Raw genomic sequence first — 20,246 nt, 5'->3', positions numbered from 1 at the left:
GATATGGGCAGTTTTTATGTTGACCACATCGGAGACTGCAATAACAAACAAGGCAGGCATGACAAGATAGCAACAATATTGTTTACGAATGTGACAGACGATACCAATGTTGTGAAAAAAATCTGAGTGGAAAAACAGCAATGATTACTGTGAAAAATAAATAAAATTACAATGCAGGAAGAAATGAAAAAAAAGTAAACTTCATTGACAAAATGAATGCAGCTATTCCCGGAATAATTTTTCAGTTAACATTCCACTACATTAGCAGCCATTAATACATTGCACCGTACGGCATCACATTCTAAAATTGTAGGAGGAAACACCAGGGGAATAAAGAAAATTGGGGAGTCATGTTAGGTAGACTACATATATATGTTACTTTTTTTGGTATTGCTTCTTGTTTTTGTGAAAGTAGCAGGGAAGGGGGGCAAGTATTTTAAAGCATGATCTGGGTGAGGTTTAAAATTAACATTAACAGCTAAGAACCGCTGACGTTTGGGGTGGGTGGGAAAGACAGGCCATGCTTTTTCTTACTGTGCATTGAATTGTGCAGGTTACTGAATTTTTTGAAATGCGGTGCTTCTGCATTTGTGAATAATAATGTGTAAAAGCAGAGAGTGCATTTGCATAGGAGAGGGCTGGGGGCTGCCTTGAGAATGTTGTGGAGCATGCTACTGGAAATATCCACAGTCGGCACAGATGTTCTGTGGCCATGCCTAACGTTCCTTTCCTTTGTCGCTGCTGTTGAGGCATGTTATACGTCATCGCTCGGTGTTGCATTTGTTGTGGAATGCCAGGCTGTTCCTTCTTTCCGTTTGGCGCCGTCTCCTGCAGAGAGAACGACGCCTCGTTACACCGCACATTGCTGCGTGACCACTGTGCAGCGAGTGGTAGAAAATGTTTTGGAGTGTTGTGCAGCGCATGCTCTCCCATGTTCAGGCAGAGACTGCACGCATTATGTGCAGCGGGAAGTGATCTGTCATGAACCCAAAAGGCAATTCCCCCCCCCCCTCCCCCCCAAAGAAGAATAGGTCAGACAGTGCTTGCTGTCGTCATGATATCAGTGATTGTACCAGGGGTTGCGGCCCTCTTTTTTTTTCATTATTAATTTTCTTGTTTTTGCGTCTTGTGGAAGTGAGCAGACAAGTATTGTGTGCACAAAGCCCAGCGTGTTCTAAGTTGCAGCAGCCCCTATGTCACGTCGTGTGCGGAGAAGCATGGTGGGAGTGAAATTGACTTCAGTGCAGTGGTTCTCAAACTGAAAGCGTTCACTTCGTGTCTCGCTCAGCAAATATTCAGTGCTATTTAAACAAAAAATATATTGAGACCCAGGTGTCATGTTGGGGCTAGGACATTTGAATTTGCCTGCTGCATTATGTTTTAGCCGCTTTATAGGTTATTTGCAGTCTACTTATGTGAAAGGTTATGTTATGCTGTGTTGAACAAAGAGTCAGTACACTGCAGCCGTGCTTCTTGTTTTTGATTTCATTTGAACCAAAAGATATTAGGAAGGATCCTGCATGGAAAGACTGTCGCAGATTCCTTGCAAGACGTCATGCTGCTCGTTCTCTAGAAATTCATGTCAGAGGCACATTTCTGGAACAGTCATTACTTTAGGACTGCCTTGAGCTCTATTGCGTACATTTGGCTGCTGGGAAGCTACAGTGAGAAACGCTGTAAAGTACGGTGGCAAATGTCAAGGTCACATGTTGATGTATGCAACATGGTCATGATAAATCGGCTAAATGCACACAGTTGTGCAATTGATATGCGAGTGCTAAGGCATGGACAGTAAATGGCTGTGTGCACAATCTGAGGGTAACTTGCAGAACAATTATTTGACGCATGGATCAGCAAGCTGCCTGCAGCGAACTTGCTCTTTAGCGCGATAAGTGTTCGTGAAAGAGAAGTTTGTCACATTTCCACATTCTGCAAAAACAACCCTTGAATGAGTCATGTAGAGCTGCGTAAATCATGTGGTGAGTGAAAACAAACGAAAAAGAAAATGCTCACAATTTTTGCTAAGAGAAGTGTTCCTGAAATATTCCTTATAGCACTTCGTGTTTGTCAGAGATGATCGCCACATATAACCTGCCACACTATCAATGGTTGCACATCATGCTATGTTCATTTCCTCTTGGAGCTTGTCCTAAAACCTAGCTTCATGTGATTTCAGCTACATTTTATTATGAGTGAAGACTACCTTTGACAGCCAGATGTGGGTGGCTGCTGAGCATTCCTTGTGGAAGTGCAATAAATTGCATAACGTTTGGCAACAGTGACTAATGACCTTACATTTGCCCCAAATGTCTTGTATGGCTCTCTGTTGGACATCTCTTCTGCCAACAGTTCTTCGCTTGTATTATCTGCTTACTCATTGAGTAGTTGTGATGCTGCTGGGCCTTGGTTTGTTATAACCAAACTAACATGATAATTAGTGGGTCATAAGTTGGCAATGGCTGATAGCTACCTTACAAAATTTCCTGGACAATGGGAAACTGCTCTCACTAAGCAAGTTTTCCCTCGCGAGGCCATTATGAGCAAGTTCATGGGTACATCTGTTATAAAGCCTACTGCATTATTTCTAATTTGCTACCCTTAAAGGGCCCCTCACCAGGCTACATCGCAAATTTTGGTTATATGCTGGAAGCTGTTAAGTGTCCTCTAGGGTGCATTCAACTGCAAGAACTTTTCAAATTGGTTCGTTAATAGCCGAGATAGAAATATTTCAGTGCCGTGAACTGATGATTTCAGGAGGCGAGCGTCACCGTTAACATAAACACTCTCTCCACTTGCCCCGTCCAGCCTCTGCAAGCGAAATTCCTTCCCTGCGTTCTCCCATAACGGAGCTGGAAGATTGAATGACGCATGCATCATAGGCTCTGCCTTCTGTGTTTTTCACGCATTTTTTTGCTGCTCAGTGCACTTCCACTGATACTCTCGTGTGCGAGCTGTTGCATTTCTCTTGTTTCGCACAGCTCAAGATTTTGTGCGCTGTGCATGAGAAAACCTGACTAGCGGTATAAGTCAGTGCTACACGAATGCTGACACATATGCAAGTGGACCACAGTGCATGATTGCGCGTTGAAACACGGTAGAAAATGACGTAGTTTCGCTTTCTGTACACGCAGCTGCACAACATCAGTAACAAAGGAACTCGAAACCATCGATCCCCCGGCATTATGCGTGCGGTGTTCTACTAATGTGTGGTACATACCTGCCAACCCTCCCGATTTGCCCGGGAGACTCCCGATTTTTGACTGAACTTTCTGATTGTACGATCACTGTCTTATATCTCCCGAAAAGTGGTCTCTGTTCACGCAATAATGGTTTTTGCGAAACCGGAACTGCAAAATCTAAAGCCACATCGTAATCGTCAGCATCACCAACAGCGGCCGCACTAGCACCATCAGTATGATCGACTAAGCAGCCGACTACGGTGCCTAGTAAGCCGACCAAAGCCAGAGCCAATGTAGCTCTGGCATTTCATGCAGGCCTTCCTTCATGGTGCATCTTGTTGTTGCTGCTTGCAAGACGTTGCTGTTTGTGTGTATGATTAGTGTTGGCTAGGCCGTGTGTATGCGGTGCACAGTGTAAAGTTACAATCCTCGTGTGCTTGATGCCATGGCACTATCAAAGCCCAAGAAAAGGTATTTGCAGAAGTTTTTGCGATCTTATACTTCTCAATTTCCATGCTTCTTGACATCAAGAAAAGGAAAACCTTATGCATGTTACACAACGTGTGGATGCAGCGTCAGCACACGGTGGCAAAGGTGACTTGAAACTGCACGTTTCCACGGCGCACCGCAGAGCAGCAAGACAACATAGTGAACTTTCTTCGGAACAACCGCGACGACAGTGTGTGTAGTGCCTGTTTACAGGATTCCTCGTTGAACACAACCTACCCCTTAGTGTCAGCGACCACGTTGCGCCTCTTTTACGAAAAATGTTTCCGAAATGCGACGAGGCCAAGTGTTGTGGATGTCGACGCAACCCTGAAACGCAACTCGGAAGAATGCGGAGGTGGCCAATCTGAAATTTATTTCACATGCGTCGCTCTTGAGTCATCGTTTTTTCATTCAGAGTTTCCCGCAGCTGCTGCCTCGAGATATCAATTAATCTGCTGAAGACGCTTTAGATGCTCTCGAAGCTGAGGTTGCCACACTACAGGTGTACAGTCTTCAAGAGCGCATTCTGAATGAAAAAAGGTGGGACATGCAGTGGTCTATGGTTGGAAAAATGAAAAACACTGATCGAAAACATGTTTCACTGAGTTGCTAAGGTGATGCTCGATTTACTCGTGATACCGCATAGCAAGGCAGAGTGTGAGAGGATTTTAGCAGGGCGCGAAAGAACTAGGGCTGAATTCCGCTCATCAATGTGCAACACAACTCTCCAAGACCTGCTGCTAGTGAAGGGCCGTCAGTCTGGAGCATGTTTTGAGCAAAGCTACTCGGACAAATTTTTGAAGTGAGCAAAACCTGCTACTGCAAGGTCCCTGCAAAAGGACTCATTGAACACTGCCTGAAAGTTTGACCCCCCCCCCCCCCCCCTGTCCCACCGAAAGTTGAAGCAGTGCATGCAACCCCCCACCTCCGTTGGCGCAAATAATGTCTCCCGATTTTTGATCTCGCCAGGTTGGCAGGTATGGCACTGGTAGAGCACCCCCAGAGATTGTGCCCTCAGGATAATATATACAGGTCTTGAAGGCTGCGCTTTTGCTGGTTGCATGTGGCGGAAATACATCATAGACGTCAGATTTTGGACACCGCCTACTGAGATGCTACGGCAGATTGGGTATTTTTATGTGTTCTATATCTGGCTCTAGAAGTGTCACACCCTCATGGCAGGGCCATGGGGGTGGATGTGGCACATCCTTTTAACCGCAGGCATCCTGATCCATGTTTAGCTCCTACTGGCAGCAAGCTGTGTTTATTTCTCTTTTTGTCCCCATTGATTTTCCTTGTTAATTCTGCATTTCAGTAATAAAAAAATAAAAGTTGATTTCATTTATGCTTTCTGTGGCTTCATTTTCTGTTGGTTTCATATCACTGCTGTTATTGTGTTGCTTGTCACTGAAACCTCACCTTCTCTCTCGTTTTCTTTTGCAGGCTTCCCAAATGTGACCCATCTTTGGAGGGTTGGTCTGAGATGAGCGTGGTCACCAATGTAGTTCTCAAGAAGCGGAGGAAGCCGGAAAACAAACCCCAGTCGCAGTTGTGAGTTCAATGACTTCTTTTTTTGCTCCATTGAACCAACTTGTTTTCATTTTAGATTCACGAATCATTCCATTTATAGACTGTCATACATAGCAGATGATGCTTTAGGGAGACTGCCCACATCCGCGACCACTGGTGCATCAAATATACAAGGAAGGCATAGGTATGCACCATGGCATTTCATGTAACAGTAAGTTGAGCTTTTATGGGGTAAAATAGGATGTAAGTACTATTACGTAGGGGGCAGCTGAGATCTGTATTTATATAACACCGAACGGGTGCAGCGATACATTTGTGCGACTAGCGGCTGCAGCGCGCTCGCGTCCAGAACATAGCATGTCAGATACTGATAGCACAAAGGAGCACAAATAATACATCATTTGATGTCACCTAGCATCCACAAAGTTGCAGTTGTAATATATGTAGTTATTCTGTGGAGAGCTGCACAGATTTATAAAGAAGCAACTGCGCTGCAAGATGCACTGCAGGAGAGTTCTATGACCATGTGTCAATTCAGCAGTGCTCATGATAAGTATGAAACACAGTGTAGTCTTCAACGACCTTGTTCTTGTTGCAGATTTGTGGAGCTTTTGATGCATTAGTGTTCTGTCACTGGCTAGCACTTTACTTTCTCCTTGTTTGCTGTAGCAGTCAGTTGGTCCTTGCTCTCGAAAACTGGTTCGCACGTATGCGCAAGTTTTTTTTTAACCGCTGCAGGTCTGCTTGTGCAAAGTGTGGTTTAGCTCTTTTGCTATGTAAGAACTTCTACACCTCAGTTTTGGGTTACCAGTAAGTGCAGCACGCCTGCCCATAACTGTGCTGGAGTGCTGTGTTTCTTCAGTACCATTTGTGGTCTGTAGCAATCATTAGTACTCACAGTAAAATGTTACTAATAGTCTGAGGCACCCAAGATAAGAGGAGTAAATGGAGCCAAGGTGGCTGTATTAGGAACAAATTCCCGATATTCGACATGGACTGTCCAGAGTTTCAGCTTGCTGCTGACGTGAAACTTTGTCTTGTCAAGGCAGCCCAGAGACTTGACAATTATGGTACTGCACTGATATGGAGCCAGCGCTTACACTTCACTCTAAAAATACATAGTCAGTCTTCAAGTGCACTGGCTGGCAGAGAACTAGCAGTTTCGTTGCATGGCGTGTCATTTGATGGATTTGATGCCACTGGCAGGCTTGTTTGACATTTGTTTTTGCTGAGCAGGAGTGATTGTGCTTGTCTGTTTGTATTGGCCCGATTGAGATCTTTTTTTTAAGGGGACTTATGGAGAAGTCTGCTAGTCGGTTTGTGCAGGATATTTAGTTTTTTTCGGCAGCGAGATTGCCTTGTACATGTTGGTTAGCATAATAAGAAGCCATTGTGAACTATGTCGCGCATTTGTTTTTGCATCCTTACACCTTGGTGGGGTTGAGCAGGCTATATACTCGGCCTTCCTCCTGGGCACTCTTGCAGTCTGTGTTGTAGTTGGCTGGCTTTATTGTATGCTGAACTTGACGCACCTTTACTCATTGTTTGGAAAAATATGGCCAAACGTCACGATTCTCATTTTGGTCTCATGCCATCATTGTCAAGTGACATGCACTGCGGTGATGACACCTAGATGCATGTTGCTAATTTCTAACAATAATACTTCTCTGTTGTCACTGTTTTGTTCATGTTGCTACATCTCACATGCTACGTATCGATGCATCGATTTCCTGCGCAATTTCTGGGTGGTACACCGATCACCTGAATGCTTTAATGTCTAGTATAAATGGCTCTTGCACTTTCGAATACTGGCTCATTTGCCATCGCATTTAAATCGGTACTCTGGTGGCATTACACAGTGATTTTGCCAATACTATCGTATTTACTAGAATATAGGCCGGCCCCAATTGTAAGCCCACCCCCGAAAGACCAAATCCAGAAAAAACAACAACCTTATCTCAAATGTAGACCAAACAGAAGAAGTGAGGACAGTGTTTACAAAATGAATACGAATTATTGAATATGAACGTGCCGACCTTATTCCACGTTGCTATCTTCCTTATTGCTGTCATCTCCTCGTAGCGGTTGGTGCACGTAAAAAGCGTCTGCTCTTGTCCGCTCCAACGACTATTTTCTCATCGATGCTGAAGTCCCGCCTGGCTTGAACATTTGACGGTGCCTCTGCACTGCACGATGCACAACTTTTCGTTTTAAAGTTGCAGCATAGTGGCATCGCCTGTTTGGGGTCATTACTATAACGCCACGCCACGTGCCGATATGACAGCTCAAAATGGTGACATCGCTCATGTTGGCTGCTGGCGCGGCTAGTAGCGCGTGCGATACTGACTTTTCTAGGTGGCGCTAGCTATGCACCATATATTTATCAATTTCAAATAAAAACTGGCCTGTTCTTTAATATCCTCGAATCTAAGCCAGCCGACCCTAGAGTTTGTTATGTGATTATTTGAAAAAAAAAAAACTATTGGCCCATATTCAAATAAATACGGTATGTTTAGACACAGTGGTATGGTTTAATGTTGATATAATAAACATGGATATAATGAAATGAATCTACATTTTGGTTGGTCATGCTTTATTTGAAGTGTCATCCTGCTAAATGACAAAGAAAATGCGGGATCTAATACGATATTTGTTGCTGCTAAGCGACCAATTTTTCAGACCTCCACGATCATTCGGATTTCCCTGTGGCCCCGCCACTTACTTCTCAAACCTACGTATGCATGGCAAACGAAATTTTGGATGGCTCACGATGTACTGCTAGATTTTTTGGACATTATCCACATGCACGATGCTGCTAATGCAGCAGCTGTGATCAAAGTTGCGACCTTGCTGACTTGACACCAAAGTGCAACTTCAATTGCCAGAAAAGCAACACTGGGTAGGCCTAGTGGTTTATGCAGTATATATGGCTGTGACAAAACTCTGCTGACGGTCGACCTAGTGCCTGTGGCGACAAGCCGTCGTGGGCGGCTTGTTGGGAATACGATTGTACCCGAAAACATCATTGGTGATTGGGCATGAGATCACACGCACGTGCTAGCCTGATGGCCATAGTAGGGGAGTTTGACTTTTGGCTTGGTTAGATCACAGCTGCCAAGCCATTGCATCAATCCCGTGTGACCCCATTGCTAGCACAGTTTCAGGTTAGTGACGATCAGAGGAGCGTGTATGTATTTTTGTTCCTGCGTCATGTGTTGGCATGGCAAGTTGCTTGGTGTACATTCCTCCACCATCATCAGCAAAACTATTTTGGAGCTTTCTGCTGAACTTCTGATAGAATATCACTGGGTCATTGCTATGCTTCATCACTGGTCATGGGGTGTTGGGCCATAGTTTTTTAGTTATTGTAGAGGACAGCATTAGCCCACTCCATTGTGGTTGAGGGCCTTTTCTATATTAGAACCCTGTAATCCACATTCATGTGTCAAATGTCTTACCCTGAGTGAGAGCGCCAAAACTTTCTAGAGGCCGCCTGAGTCAGGGGTGTTTGCACAGGCCTTCTTCTCGGAAAATAATGAGTAATCTTTTGGCAAGTGACTGCATAGTTGGTTGCATTGGCATTTAATGCCATTCTTTCTTTGACTACACTGTTTGCTGTAAGTTTTGCATAGTAACGTTAGAATGCGGTATCGAGAGACTCTAGTGTGGGCTGGTTGTTGGGAAACTTGGAAAGTGCACTGCTGCGCCCCTCCATTGCCTTCAACATGTCAGTCCTGTGTCTAGGCCTTTAAGGACGTCCCGATTCTTCATTACAGTAGACTCCCTCGAAGATAAACAGGAAGGAACCTTGGAAATCTGTTTCTTACCGGATGTTCAGCTTAAAAGGGCCCTAAACAGGTTTGAGCATTTTGAATGAATGACGCGGAACACACAACCACACAGCCGTTACAACGCAGGCCGAATCTTGCAGCACTCTACATAGCGGCTGTCTCTCAAAATTACAAACCAGAAGTCTGCTGACATTGTTTTACTCGACCAGTGGACCATGTTGCATTGGCTGCTTCTCAGTCCGAAAGAGAAAAAAAAAAGAGATTGGATGCAGCATAGTGTCATTTTGTAGATTCCTTTGAACACCTTTTTGGGACTCTAAGGAACATGTTGAAGTAAGTGTAGCGCTCTTCAAGAAAGGTATTCCGAAATCAATTTATAAAAAGATCCCCCTAATACGAACATACGTATGAGTAGTGTTCTTACTTTGCTTTCCGTATTCCCCCTCAGTGCAACCATTTCCCTTCTGGATAGTTGCACAAATAGCAATGCCTCGCCTATCGCACCCGAGTCACTTAGCTTCGGCATCAGATATACCTTTTCTATTTCCGTGGTGAGCTTATGGTAACCTCTACTTCAGGTCATCGCGAGCTGTTTGGAGAGGGGATGCAGAGCTGGGGTATGGCTCCCACCGACGCCAAGAATCAAAGGTCACGCCCGGGACCCTTCCCTAGAGGCTGGCGAGCGCCTTTCGAGGTGGGCCTCGGAAAAAAGTTCTCTAAAAGGGCCATATAGCTGCATTTACATGAACGCCAAAAGTGGTGCATCATATTGCATTCCTAGCACATTGTATTCATGTAAACAGTGGCAGTGCGCTAGGAGGCGAATTGCATAGATGCAACAGGAGATGGTTGTTCGAGGTTGTGCAAGTTGTCTTGTGCAGTGCATGGCATTTAACGTGTGAGGGAGAGAGGTGGCCACCCCCTTGTGCATTCCTCCACTCATTAAATCGCTGGAAATGGGCTCCATCGTGTTTCGAAAGAAGAGGAATGCGCTACATGTAAATGCTGTTACGTAGTAATTACTGCGATGTGCTAAAGAATGCAACATGTTACTTTTGTGTTCATGTAAGTGCAACCCATGAGTAGCAGGTCATTGGACTGGCTGCATACATTAGTTGCTGCATCCCTAATTAATAACGTGGCATATCTAGAATGGTGTGCGTGAGTAGTCAAACCTTGTTATAACAAACAAATGGATAAAACGAAGCAGTTGTATTTCCCCTTAAAACTCCAATTAAATGTGATGAATGTTTTAACGGAGCGAAATTTTTTTACGTATGGATAAATCACTGTTTTTAGTTCACAATGAAGATTTACTGGTCATTGCGCATTGATTAGGCCGACGTCTGTTGGTGCCGCAAGCGAGTAATCAGATGTCGTGGCGATTGAAAGTTGCAAGCTGTTTGCCACTGTGCCAAACTATCCGCACTGCTAAGTTGGAGGCATGGTCTCTGAGATTGGGCAATGTAACAAAGGTGCCGAAGGAACGTGGCCACATGCTACTGCCACTGACTGCATTTTGTGGACATAGCACTGTGTTTTTGTTTGTCGTCGCGTTATCATCACTCTGAAATAAAATGCAAGCAGTGAGGCACATTGCTGTGCGGTGTAACTGCTGCTGCATTAAACAGCACATGTGACACTCAGATTAAATTCTTCATGTTCAGCTCTTTTGTTTAACACATTGGTCGCCTTTCTTAGTGGCATTTCTTGAGAGTATCGTCTGAGCACTACAGTCTCCTTAATTCGTACAGTTCTTGTCACTGGATGCCAGTGTAAAGTAACAAGTTTTGTTGTAGAAAAGTGCGCTTGCATCCAGTGACGAGCGTTTTCACAAAATCAAGAGTATTGCTGTGCTCTTCTTGTACATCTATGAAATGCTGGTTGGCCAAGCAATTGGTTCATTAGTTTATGCCAGAAAAATACTTTTATTTCTTCTGCAGTTCAAGCAGGCTTACCTGGCAGAAAATGCGCCTTCCTGCACCCTTGTCGGGCAGTGTCTGTGAGGGAGGGTAGTGTTTATAAAGAACTGATGGTTACAGTGAAATACTTTGGCCCCTCCTTCAACTCCATTATATCGAGGTTTTACTGTAACTTGGCGTCAAAAGCAATTGCCAGGTGGCTGGCAGCTATGGACTGCTGCCACCTTACATTAGCTGGCAACTGTCCAGCAGTTCAGAAACTTATGACTGCATATTTTATATATGTATGAGCGATGGATGAAAAATGAAAAGAACCTGTCCATCGTTTTTTGTTCACATGCACTGTATGACACGTAATCTGACACGTGAACCAACTAGCCTGCCAAGAAGTGCGTCTGAGTCGATGAAGAGCCTTTTCTTCAGTAAGAGAGAAAACCATCACTATTACATTGCGCTTGTTAGCATGCCACCCTTTTAAGCTATAACTACAAAAAAAATTTTTGATCATGTAGAAAACCTAGTTTCAGATTGCGTTAATATAGAGTAGCCTTCATGCAAAATCCCCTGTTTGAAATAGCAGTGGTTGCGGCACGAAAAGCTGGCAGAAGCAGACGTTTTTGATGCTCACAGGAATAAAACTCCACCATTAGCTCTTGTTGGAAATTAAGCAGAGCCAGGAATGCCGAGAACCAGTCCAGAGTCTCAGCATGATCTCCGAGTTGATCTCTGAGGTCTTGGATTTGTATTATACCTGCTTACCACCAGCTGCCTTTATTGTCTGTTTAGGCAGTATTTAAAGGCTGTTAATAAGACAACTGGGAGAGGTCCATATTCTCCCAAGCACACATCATATAAAGATAGATAAATTAAAAGTACTACAACACGCTCGGAACGCCCTAGATTCCATCCTTGCACGCCAAGGAGATAGAAGCAAAAGGAACTACGATAGTTTACAGATGCGTATGTCATCAAACACGGAAGCCGAAAAATACAAGCAGGAGAGCCCCGCTCAGCTAAAGATTTTTGTGGCTCTGAATACCTCGTTTCACTCCCCCAGTAAAGCTATTATGTGCAGCCTGTAGCAGTGGAACATCAATGTTACATAGGCCAAGTTAGACAGTCGACAGAAATTGTTTACAGACTATGCAAGCACGTACCGGTCAGATTCTTCAGCAGACTTCTGGTGCGGCAGCAGCTGTTGTGAGCAGCGCTAGGCTGGAGATGTGCCCTCTTTTCCTTTCGCCGGCGTGTCAGTTCATTTGCTCAGCATTGGACTTTTCTCTTTCTGCCACAACACGCTCCTCAAGCGCTATGGCAACACGCTTCTGCCTCAACGGCAGTATACATTGTGAATTGATATCGCTGACATCAGCTGTGTTCCATTGGGCTGGGCACTTTAGGTGAGAATGAGGAAGTAAAGAAGCGCCTTGGTGGCATAAACATTTTGCGCACTGGCTAATAAGAACAATCATTTCCACCTTACAGGCAATATCGGCAGCAGGTTGCCGCTGCTTTATGTTGGGAGGTTCTCTTTGCGTTAATTTTCTGGAGGCTGACAGCTGTGATAACCAAATTAGAAGCTCACTTGGTGTCAGTTCATTTTCCCCCTTGTGTCTGTGCGTTTCGCTGCCTTTCCCACTTGCGTGTGCTCTCGTAGTTCAGCAAAATCGCATACTATATTGTCTTCACGATGTTTGCCAACACGCTTTATAGTCTAGAAAGCAGTCATTCTGAATACCTGTTGGCAGCTCTTCGACCAAGGCTTTTCTCGTGAGCAGACACTGAATGGATGTGCCATTTTGCAGCCTCTTCGCTTCACCATCGATTCACAGATTTGTTGCTGTATGCGAAAACTTTCCTCAGCTTGAGGGTTCCTTTCAATTTTGTAAAGTGCACTTCAGTGACATTCTTTTGGGTGACCTGATCAGTGCGCTCAGTTCCCCAGGTGAAATGCTGTAGCTGGGCACTTGTGGTTCTACCCAAAGCCATTGAAGGGTGGGGACATTTCCCATGGAGCGTTTGGTCGAAGGAACTGTCGAGGCATAGAAAAAGCCATATTTTGAGGAAACGCTGATAGTTGAAGCGTCTGTCGGGACATTCTAGCCAGCTGATTGATTGGCATTGGGGCATGGGGATGAGAAGGGTAAGAGGTATGGTGATGTTTGAGGAGTTCGTGTAGAGATGGCCTTGCTTACCTAGATCAGCATTGCAATTCAGGTGTGAAGTGGCGACTACGCAATAACGTACGTGCCATCCACAGGCTAGTTAAAGCGGAGGAGGTCTCTAGTTGAGGTGCATTTATGAAAGCAATGTTAACTTTGCAAACTTCATTTTTGCTTGTGTACATAAACAATTACTATTGGAACCCTGATTACACGACTCTGAGGGGACCATGCAAAAGCATTGTATAATCCAGGAGTCGAATAATTCGGGCATCGTATAATTGAAAAACTTGAAATATAGGCAGTGACACGCAGTCTTGCCCAAAAAGCGGGTACACATTGCCTGAATAAGCCGCCGGCCCGCACCTGCATTGCTCCAAGGAAGGTAGTTTAAATTATTTTACGAAATGACAACAAAGCATTTAGTTGGCGGACGTGTGTGCGAATCTTTATTCTCACCTTTAAAAAAGAAGATATTGATCTTTTTCTGGACGTTTGCTCAGCCGCTACGCATCGGCTTCCTCCCGAGAGCTGACATCTGGCAGCAAGTTGCCGACATTGTTGCGTGCACAAACAAACCACCAAATGTTGTTGACGCTGCGCATCACGCCCGCGTAAAGTCGGAACGAATGGACCATTCGGAAACAAGTTCTCTTCACTTGTCGTCGTCCAAGGTTCAGAGAGCTTTCCTTGGGTGGTATTCTTCAGTGATCCCTTTCGGGGACAGTTTCACTTTCGCGCACCGATAGTCTCCCGAGTAAGTGTTTTTGACGCTGTGCCAAGCTCATTATCAGTACCAAGAGAATTATTGTCTGTATACTTCGAGGTGATCGGTACCGGGATGAGCAGAGTCTCACGAAAGCGAAACTATTTCCCTAAGTGATTGCATGAGATCACGGCACCTTTGAGCTTGTTTGAGTACTTAAGAGGCCTCACAACCATTTCAATCGGGGTTGGCACCGGCCCACTACGAGGTCCACAGAGCCCTTCTGACCGGCTTCGCACTTAAGCAGATGCACCATTTCATTCCTTTCATCACTTTCTGCACTTCTATGAAAAAAGAAAAGCTACAACCAAACATGCCTTTATTATTTGTAGGCTTTATAATGGTTGTGGTCAACAACAAAAAAAGGCGCCTTTCGAGCCGCTCAGCCAAGGCAGAGTTTCCCAACTTCTCAGCCATCAAAATCGCTCTTTTTTCGAAGCGGACCTCATATTGAATGCACTATGTTGCCATAACGGCACGGAAAAGTGGAGTCGAAGTGTGAAAGGTCGCATCGCACTGCGGCACCTCAGTCGTGACGACGATTCCAACCAAAAACAAGTTTTTACTTCGGCTGACTTGTCAATGGATTAGATCAAGACGTTAAGGTGCAGGTTGCCAGCGTAGCATTAAAAACCGTGGAATTTAGAACATTTGTTTTAAAATTGCGAATTTTGTTGTTATTTGAATTTAACATGAATGTAGCCCATTATCAGCCGGCTGCAGTGTGCTCAGGTGCCAGCCTGCGTCTGCTTGGGGCTTTTTATTTTTCTCGGACGGTACCAGGGACGCGTCTTACGAGGTGGGGTCAGTGTAAAATTGCGTCATTTAATTGAGGCTTTTAATACATTACTTCTGTGAGGGTTCTGCCAGGACCAAACCAATTCGTTGTTAAGTGTGGGCCGTCGCATGACTGGGGGATGTATAATCGAGGTTCCTCTGTGGTGACATGGGAGTCTGACATGTTTTCAAGGTCCATACCCTTGAAACCTTAGGAAAAATATTCACTGGCAAGCGTCAGAGTTCCCTACATAATTTACTACAGTACTTGTTCCTGTGAACCGGCTTAGGTTAGGCACTCGAGAGGTGAAGTATGTGATAACGCCACAATACATTGACTCAATTCATTTCTGCAATCAAAGCTGTTGCAACATGCAAGCACAGCCAGGAGGAAAAACACTGATGTCTGTTTACTTATTTTGTATGAGCAACATCATCATACCTAGCCTTATTGCTGTAACTACAACATCATCTGTGTGCTGTAATGTTACGTTGATGTTGGTGATGTCAGGTCTGGCATTTTTAAACAAGCTTTAGCTTCAAATTAAAACATTGAAATGTTTTCCAACCAACATGCCTTGCTAATTGCCATCTCTTTATGCACATAATGTGTGTGGTTGAGTTTCTACAGTTTCAAAAATATGCATCAGTAGTTCTTTAAAGGGTGCCTCACCAGGTTTAGGCATTGCAAACAGACAAGCGCAATGCGTAGATCATACAGTGGCAGCCAGCCTGCAAGGTATCGAACTTCTGCAAGTTGTGAAAACAGCTCATATTTCAAACAGAAGCCCACGCACCCTTCTTTTTCAGAGAGCCTCGCTTCCAGCCAGAGAGTCAAGCATCTTGTGTGAAAGCACAAAATATTTGACTGTTATACAGGAACACATTCTTGAGGGCCTCCTGTGTTGCTGTCAAGCAGTTTGTGTTTTCATACAAGATGCTTCGATGGCAACTAGCCCACTCTGTCATGTTACTCGGAGAGTCAAGGTCACACACAGAAATGCCTCAGCAGTGTACTGCCTGCAGCATTGCCGATTATGGCGCGTGGCCTAGGTAAATTGTTTAAACCCTTTAATAAGGGGACATATGAATACCAAAAGAAAAATGTTTATTTTCTATTAGATGTGCTGAACATATTAAGAATCGGCATAATCAACACAAACAAAAGATTATTTTGCGGAAACTTGCAGCAAGGGGGGTAAATGCCATGCAGGAAACTAGAACTTGGCCTCACCCCAAGCCACCTATGGCTTCGTTTGGCATTTTTGCAGACAGCTCTCGTCATATGTGAACCGTAGGTGTACAGTGCACAGCGATCAAACGCGATATTTGGAGCAAGTGACTGCGAGCGCTTCTTCAGCCACGGCTGAGGGCTGGAGACGCCAAGCAAGAGCCTTTGCGAAGATCAGAGCATTGTAATACAGTGTCGCTGTATTTGATCCGCCAGCGATCACTCAGCGCTCTCTGGTGCCGCAGAAACCACCCACCGCCATGTGGACCGATTATCGCATTTCAATCGCTGAGCACTGTACATTTTATTTGCCTTACATCACATGTATGACATCACCTCAGCTAGTGGTCTTGCACTGATCTGTCTCCTGTGACTGCGCTTCCAAAAGAAAGCAAGTCGCATGCCAGATTTCTTCCTTGTACTGTGTTCCTGCACTAAACACATAAACTGCGCCTGCAGCCTGTCATTCAGAGTTGGCCGAGGAGATTAAGCCAGAAACTTTTTACTCGATGCTGAAACTCGGCAAGAAAAAATAGTTTTTTTTTCTGGTACCTTGCCTCTTCAGTAAAGCATAGATGAGGAATGCAAAATACTACCATTGGGATTTCACCACACCGCATGAAGAGAAAGCGGAACAAAAAATATGTGGGGATTGCGATGTGTGACATGGTCCCTCTGCTCTAGTATAGAAGGGAGGGAAGGAAAGTTGCCTGCGAGCATCAGTCAAGGCAGTGGGAGAGTGTGTGTGTTGGCAGGCAAACTTGTTTCATGGTGGCATGGTGGCATATTTCAATTTCTCCCATCGTCTCTAATAACAAACTAATTTGGAAAATTTTTGCGGTAAGACGCTCCCTAGGCAGCAAGCACTCTACAATTTCTAGCATATAACCAAAATTTGGAATGGGGCCTGGTGAAGGGCTTTTTAACATTAGGCAGTATTTTTTTTTCTGTTTGTCTAAAAACATGGTACGCTTGGCAAGGTGAGCCCAGCAGATGTGGTCATTGACATTGTTTTGGGGAAAACCTAGCATAACTGTACGTTTTAATGACTTGGAACTGTGCCAATATTTTGCCTAGCAATCGGTAGTCATAACCTTTTTACAGAGTTGATTACCTTCAGCTAATGTGAGCAGCCAACTTGAGGTCTCTTGCCTTTTACGCATTGTTGGGGTGTTATAACTTAGTAAGCAATCATGCTAGTCGCTACAGCGGGTTGCAAGGCGCTGCGTAGTTGTGCTAGCTTAGCTTACTTTTTCTAGGCAGGATGGTGTCTGTAAATGGGTTATTGAACTGAATTATGTTCTTTTTCTTTTCCTTCTGCCTTTTAGATGTCTGATTGAGTGCTGTTGAGGTGGCTCAAGTGTGCACACTCTCACTTTTACATGTTTGGCACACCTGTGTAAAAAAACGAACATTTGCAAGAATGGGTTTGCGGCTCTTCCCCCCACTAAAGAAGGAACATTAAAACACTCGAAGAAGGAGAGGATATTGGAAAAAAGAAAAACACTGCAAAAAAAAAACACACACACAAACAGAAAGCCTGAAAAATGATGCTACCAGTCTTAGCTAGGTACGTAGTGCTGCTTTAATAAGATTGGCCTTTCATGTGGCGTCTCTTCTGCCCTTATGGTGTTCCATGTGGAAGAATGGAAAGGTGTGGCATCCTGTTCTTGTGTCTGCCTGGCTGCATGGAGACTTTATACCCTTGTTGTGCTGTGTGAGCCAATGTCCCCGAGTGCATGACCTGTTAGTTGTCTTGTTTTCGCTGCATCTATAGGGGTGACCTTGCAATGCCATTTGTGCAAGGTGTGGAATGGGTTTGATAGCAAAGGGCATTTCCTTGCAATTTTCCAATACTGTGTGAACGTGGACTGTGAGGCATGTCAGCTGCCTTGTAGTGGCGAGGGGTTACGGGATCGGTGACATTATGCATAGACCTGCAATACAAGTTCCAGTTCTAATGTATTCTCCCGAAGCTGTTCGCTTCATGTGTGTGCCCCTCACCGCTACGAGGCTGATGACACGCCGTGTGGTCGACGCTTGCGCAGTATTATTAAAAACTTGCAAGAGCTTAAGTTGCAGCAAAAAAAGTTTTTCATGTGCGTCACATGAGAGTTACGTCACCGTTGCCTCATTTTAGCAGCCTTGAGCTCCTGTTTGTTGGTTGCTAGTGCACTCGAGGTGGGGCATGTGGAAGAATGCTACTGAACCTTTTTATTGGCTTGATCTTGAAATTGTGTACTGCAAATCTCAATGCATCACCCGCTTCCATGGTCATAGTGGGGTATTGTTGCGTTCTGACATTTTAAAGAATTGAAGTCAGATTAAAATCTGCCAAGTAGCTGTTATGCTTACTATTGCATAAGAGTAAGGAAAAGGGGGGACAAGGGTTTTGAAAAGTGTGAAAGAGCAGGTAGCCTTTTAAGCAAGTTCGTTGGCTCCCAGCCACATGTACAAGAATAATATTTGATTTGGATGCTACGGAAAACATTGTCTGGCAGCTGCAAAGGTTTATTTACAGTGTTAAACAAGTGTTCCAAGGTTCCCTTTAGGATAATGGACTTCACCTGCTGTGTTCAACTTGGGTTTGGTTAAGTTTCAACTGGAAAATTTATTATACCTATCAAAGTATGAATGCGCTCTGGTAATGCCTACCAATTTCAAAACGGTCAGTGCAAGGCAAGAAATGTTGCCACTGCTTTAAAAGGGCCCTGAACCACATTTTATAGACGTTGAGAAATGCATTTGAAGTTAAATTAGAGTATTTCAGAAATACGTTGTTGCAAGAAGTTCTTCAATGCATTCAGAGAAGTGCAGTTATAAGCAATTAAACGTACTGTTCGGAGTGCTTCTGCTCCTTCTTCAATAATTTGCACGACGAAGGCTACGACGGAGCACGGTGGGCCCACAACACGCCGCTTTACTAAATGTCATCGTGGTGCGCAGTTCAAGTTTAATTTTGGATGCTCATATAGACGCCACTGTTTCCAATTTTGGTGCCCATGCTCACCAGATGTGCTTGTCCTCTGCGAGCCGCATCGCACTCAGCCAGTGTACTTGCTGTGGCACTCCACGGTGGCTGCGATATCTACGCTGCTTAGCAGACCGCAGCTACAAGCAACTGCAGCGTTTGTTTTTTGCACAACAGGGCTAGAGAGTGGGCTTATGGTCATGTGCTTCTGTCTGGCTCTGCTACGTAGTGTGGACCGGCTTTGTACCATGCCGGCTTGTCCGACGGATAGTAGCCACATCCAACTTTTGCATTTTGAAGCGCTGTCAATGGTTTGTTACAAAGCAAAGCCTGCCAAGGCATCTAACCAGGAGTGAGCACCTGCTGGAAAGCGTGCGTGTCGTCTAACATCACGTTTCACAAGGTTCAATGCTATTTGAGGGTTGAAAACTAGGCAAAATTAGCGAGTCCCGATGGCTGCAATACTAATGAGCAGGGTGGCTAAAGTTTCATTCCTACTAAGGTGGCCGGGGCTGAGCGTTAACAGACGACAGTCGGCTCCTTCCGGAAGTATATGATTAGTATTCAAATTCGAAAGTAGATTTTTCCTTACTTCAGCCTGTTTATTAAACTGTGTCAGCAAATGTACACAGTAGCAGTAGGAAGCGCACTGATCTAAAGAACTTTCTTGAATGATGTAAGCTATTGGCCAATTGCAGCCATGTATGGGAATCTGCTATATTATGAAATGAAGCGTCCAGAAAAGAGTGGAGACCAGGCTTCTGTTAAAAAAGAGCATTTGAGAGAAGGGGGATTTCATGCTCCGATTGTGAACTCCGTGCACTGTGCACAACTACAAAATGTGGCTGAGTGTTCACAGCAGCGTTTGTCGTCCATAGACTGTGTTTTTTCACCAACCCTGAGGGGTGGTTCTGGGCCCCTTTAAGCATCACTTGATTTTCTATCTTGTACGTACCCTTTTGCTGAACTGAAGCATGCTTTTAGTGGATCTCATTTTTCCTGCCTGATTGAAGCAAACTTTGCCTGTCTCTGAATGTTGTTTAGTAACTCCCGTGACTGCATTTTAAAAAGTTGTACTTGTCTGCTTCACCTGACCACAGCCTCATTGTAGTTAAATGGACACCACATAAAGCCAGGTTATGGTTTTCTTTTTTTTTTTACCACACGTGTGGAGGCTTGCATTAACGCTTTTTTTCCCTTTTTTGCTGCGATGCTGGACCTGCTACCTTGCAACGATTACTCAACTTGCTTGAGGACCCTAGTCAAGCATGAAATGCTTACAGACAGCGCCACCAAAAACTTTGTCGAACCTTGCTCAGATCTTGATGCCAGGCACTGAGAAAGTCTTTCCCTGCATTTTTAAGCCAGAACAGGAGAAACTCTCGCTGCTGAACTGCAGTTCGGAGCGATAGACCAGTACTCGCATTT

General features: G+C 44.6%; 1 protein-coding gene across 17 annotated transcripts in view; it reads left to right on the top strand.

Moving 5' to 3' along the window:
- The window catches only part of LOC135912852 (nuclear receptor coactivator 3-like), a 676,617-nt gene that overhangs the window by 568,338 nt on the left and 88,033 nt on the right, over positions 1–20,246 (top strand). For 16 of the 17 annotated variants that reach the window (XM_070536047.1, XM_070536045.1, XM_070536043.1 and 13 more), the window contains one exon: positions 5,112–5,219. In XM_070536047.1, the coding sequence (XP_070392148.1) occupies positions 5,112–5,219 (108 nt within the window). Of the gene's footprint in view, positions 1–5,111; positions 5,220–9,567; positions 9,684–20,246 lie in introns of all 17 variants that reach the window. The other variant, XM_065445427.2, reaches the window with a different exon arrangement.

The sequence above is a fragment of the Dermacentor albipictus genome, chromosome 3, assembly GCF_038994185.2.
Source record: "Dermacentor albipictus isolate Rhodes 1998 colony chromosome 3, USDA_Dalb.pri_finalv2, whole genome shotgun sequence".
NCBI lineage: Eukaryota > Metazoa > Arthropoda > Arachnida > Ixodida > Ixodidae > Dermacentor > Dermacentor albipictus.
The sequence above is the reverse complement of the archived record's forward strand: the minus strand, read 5'-3'. Positions and strand labels throughout refer to the sequence as shown.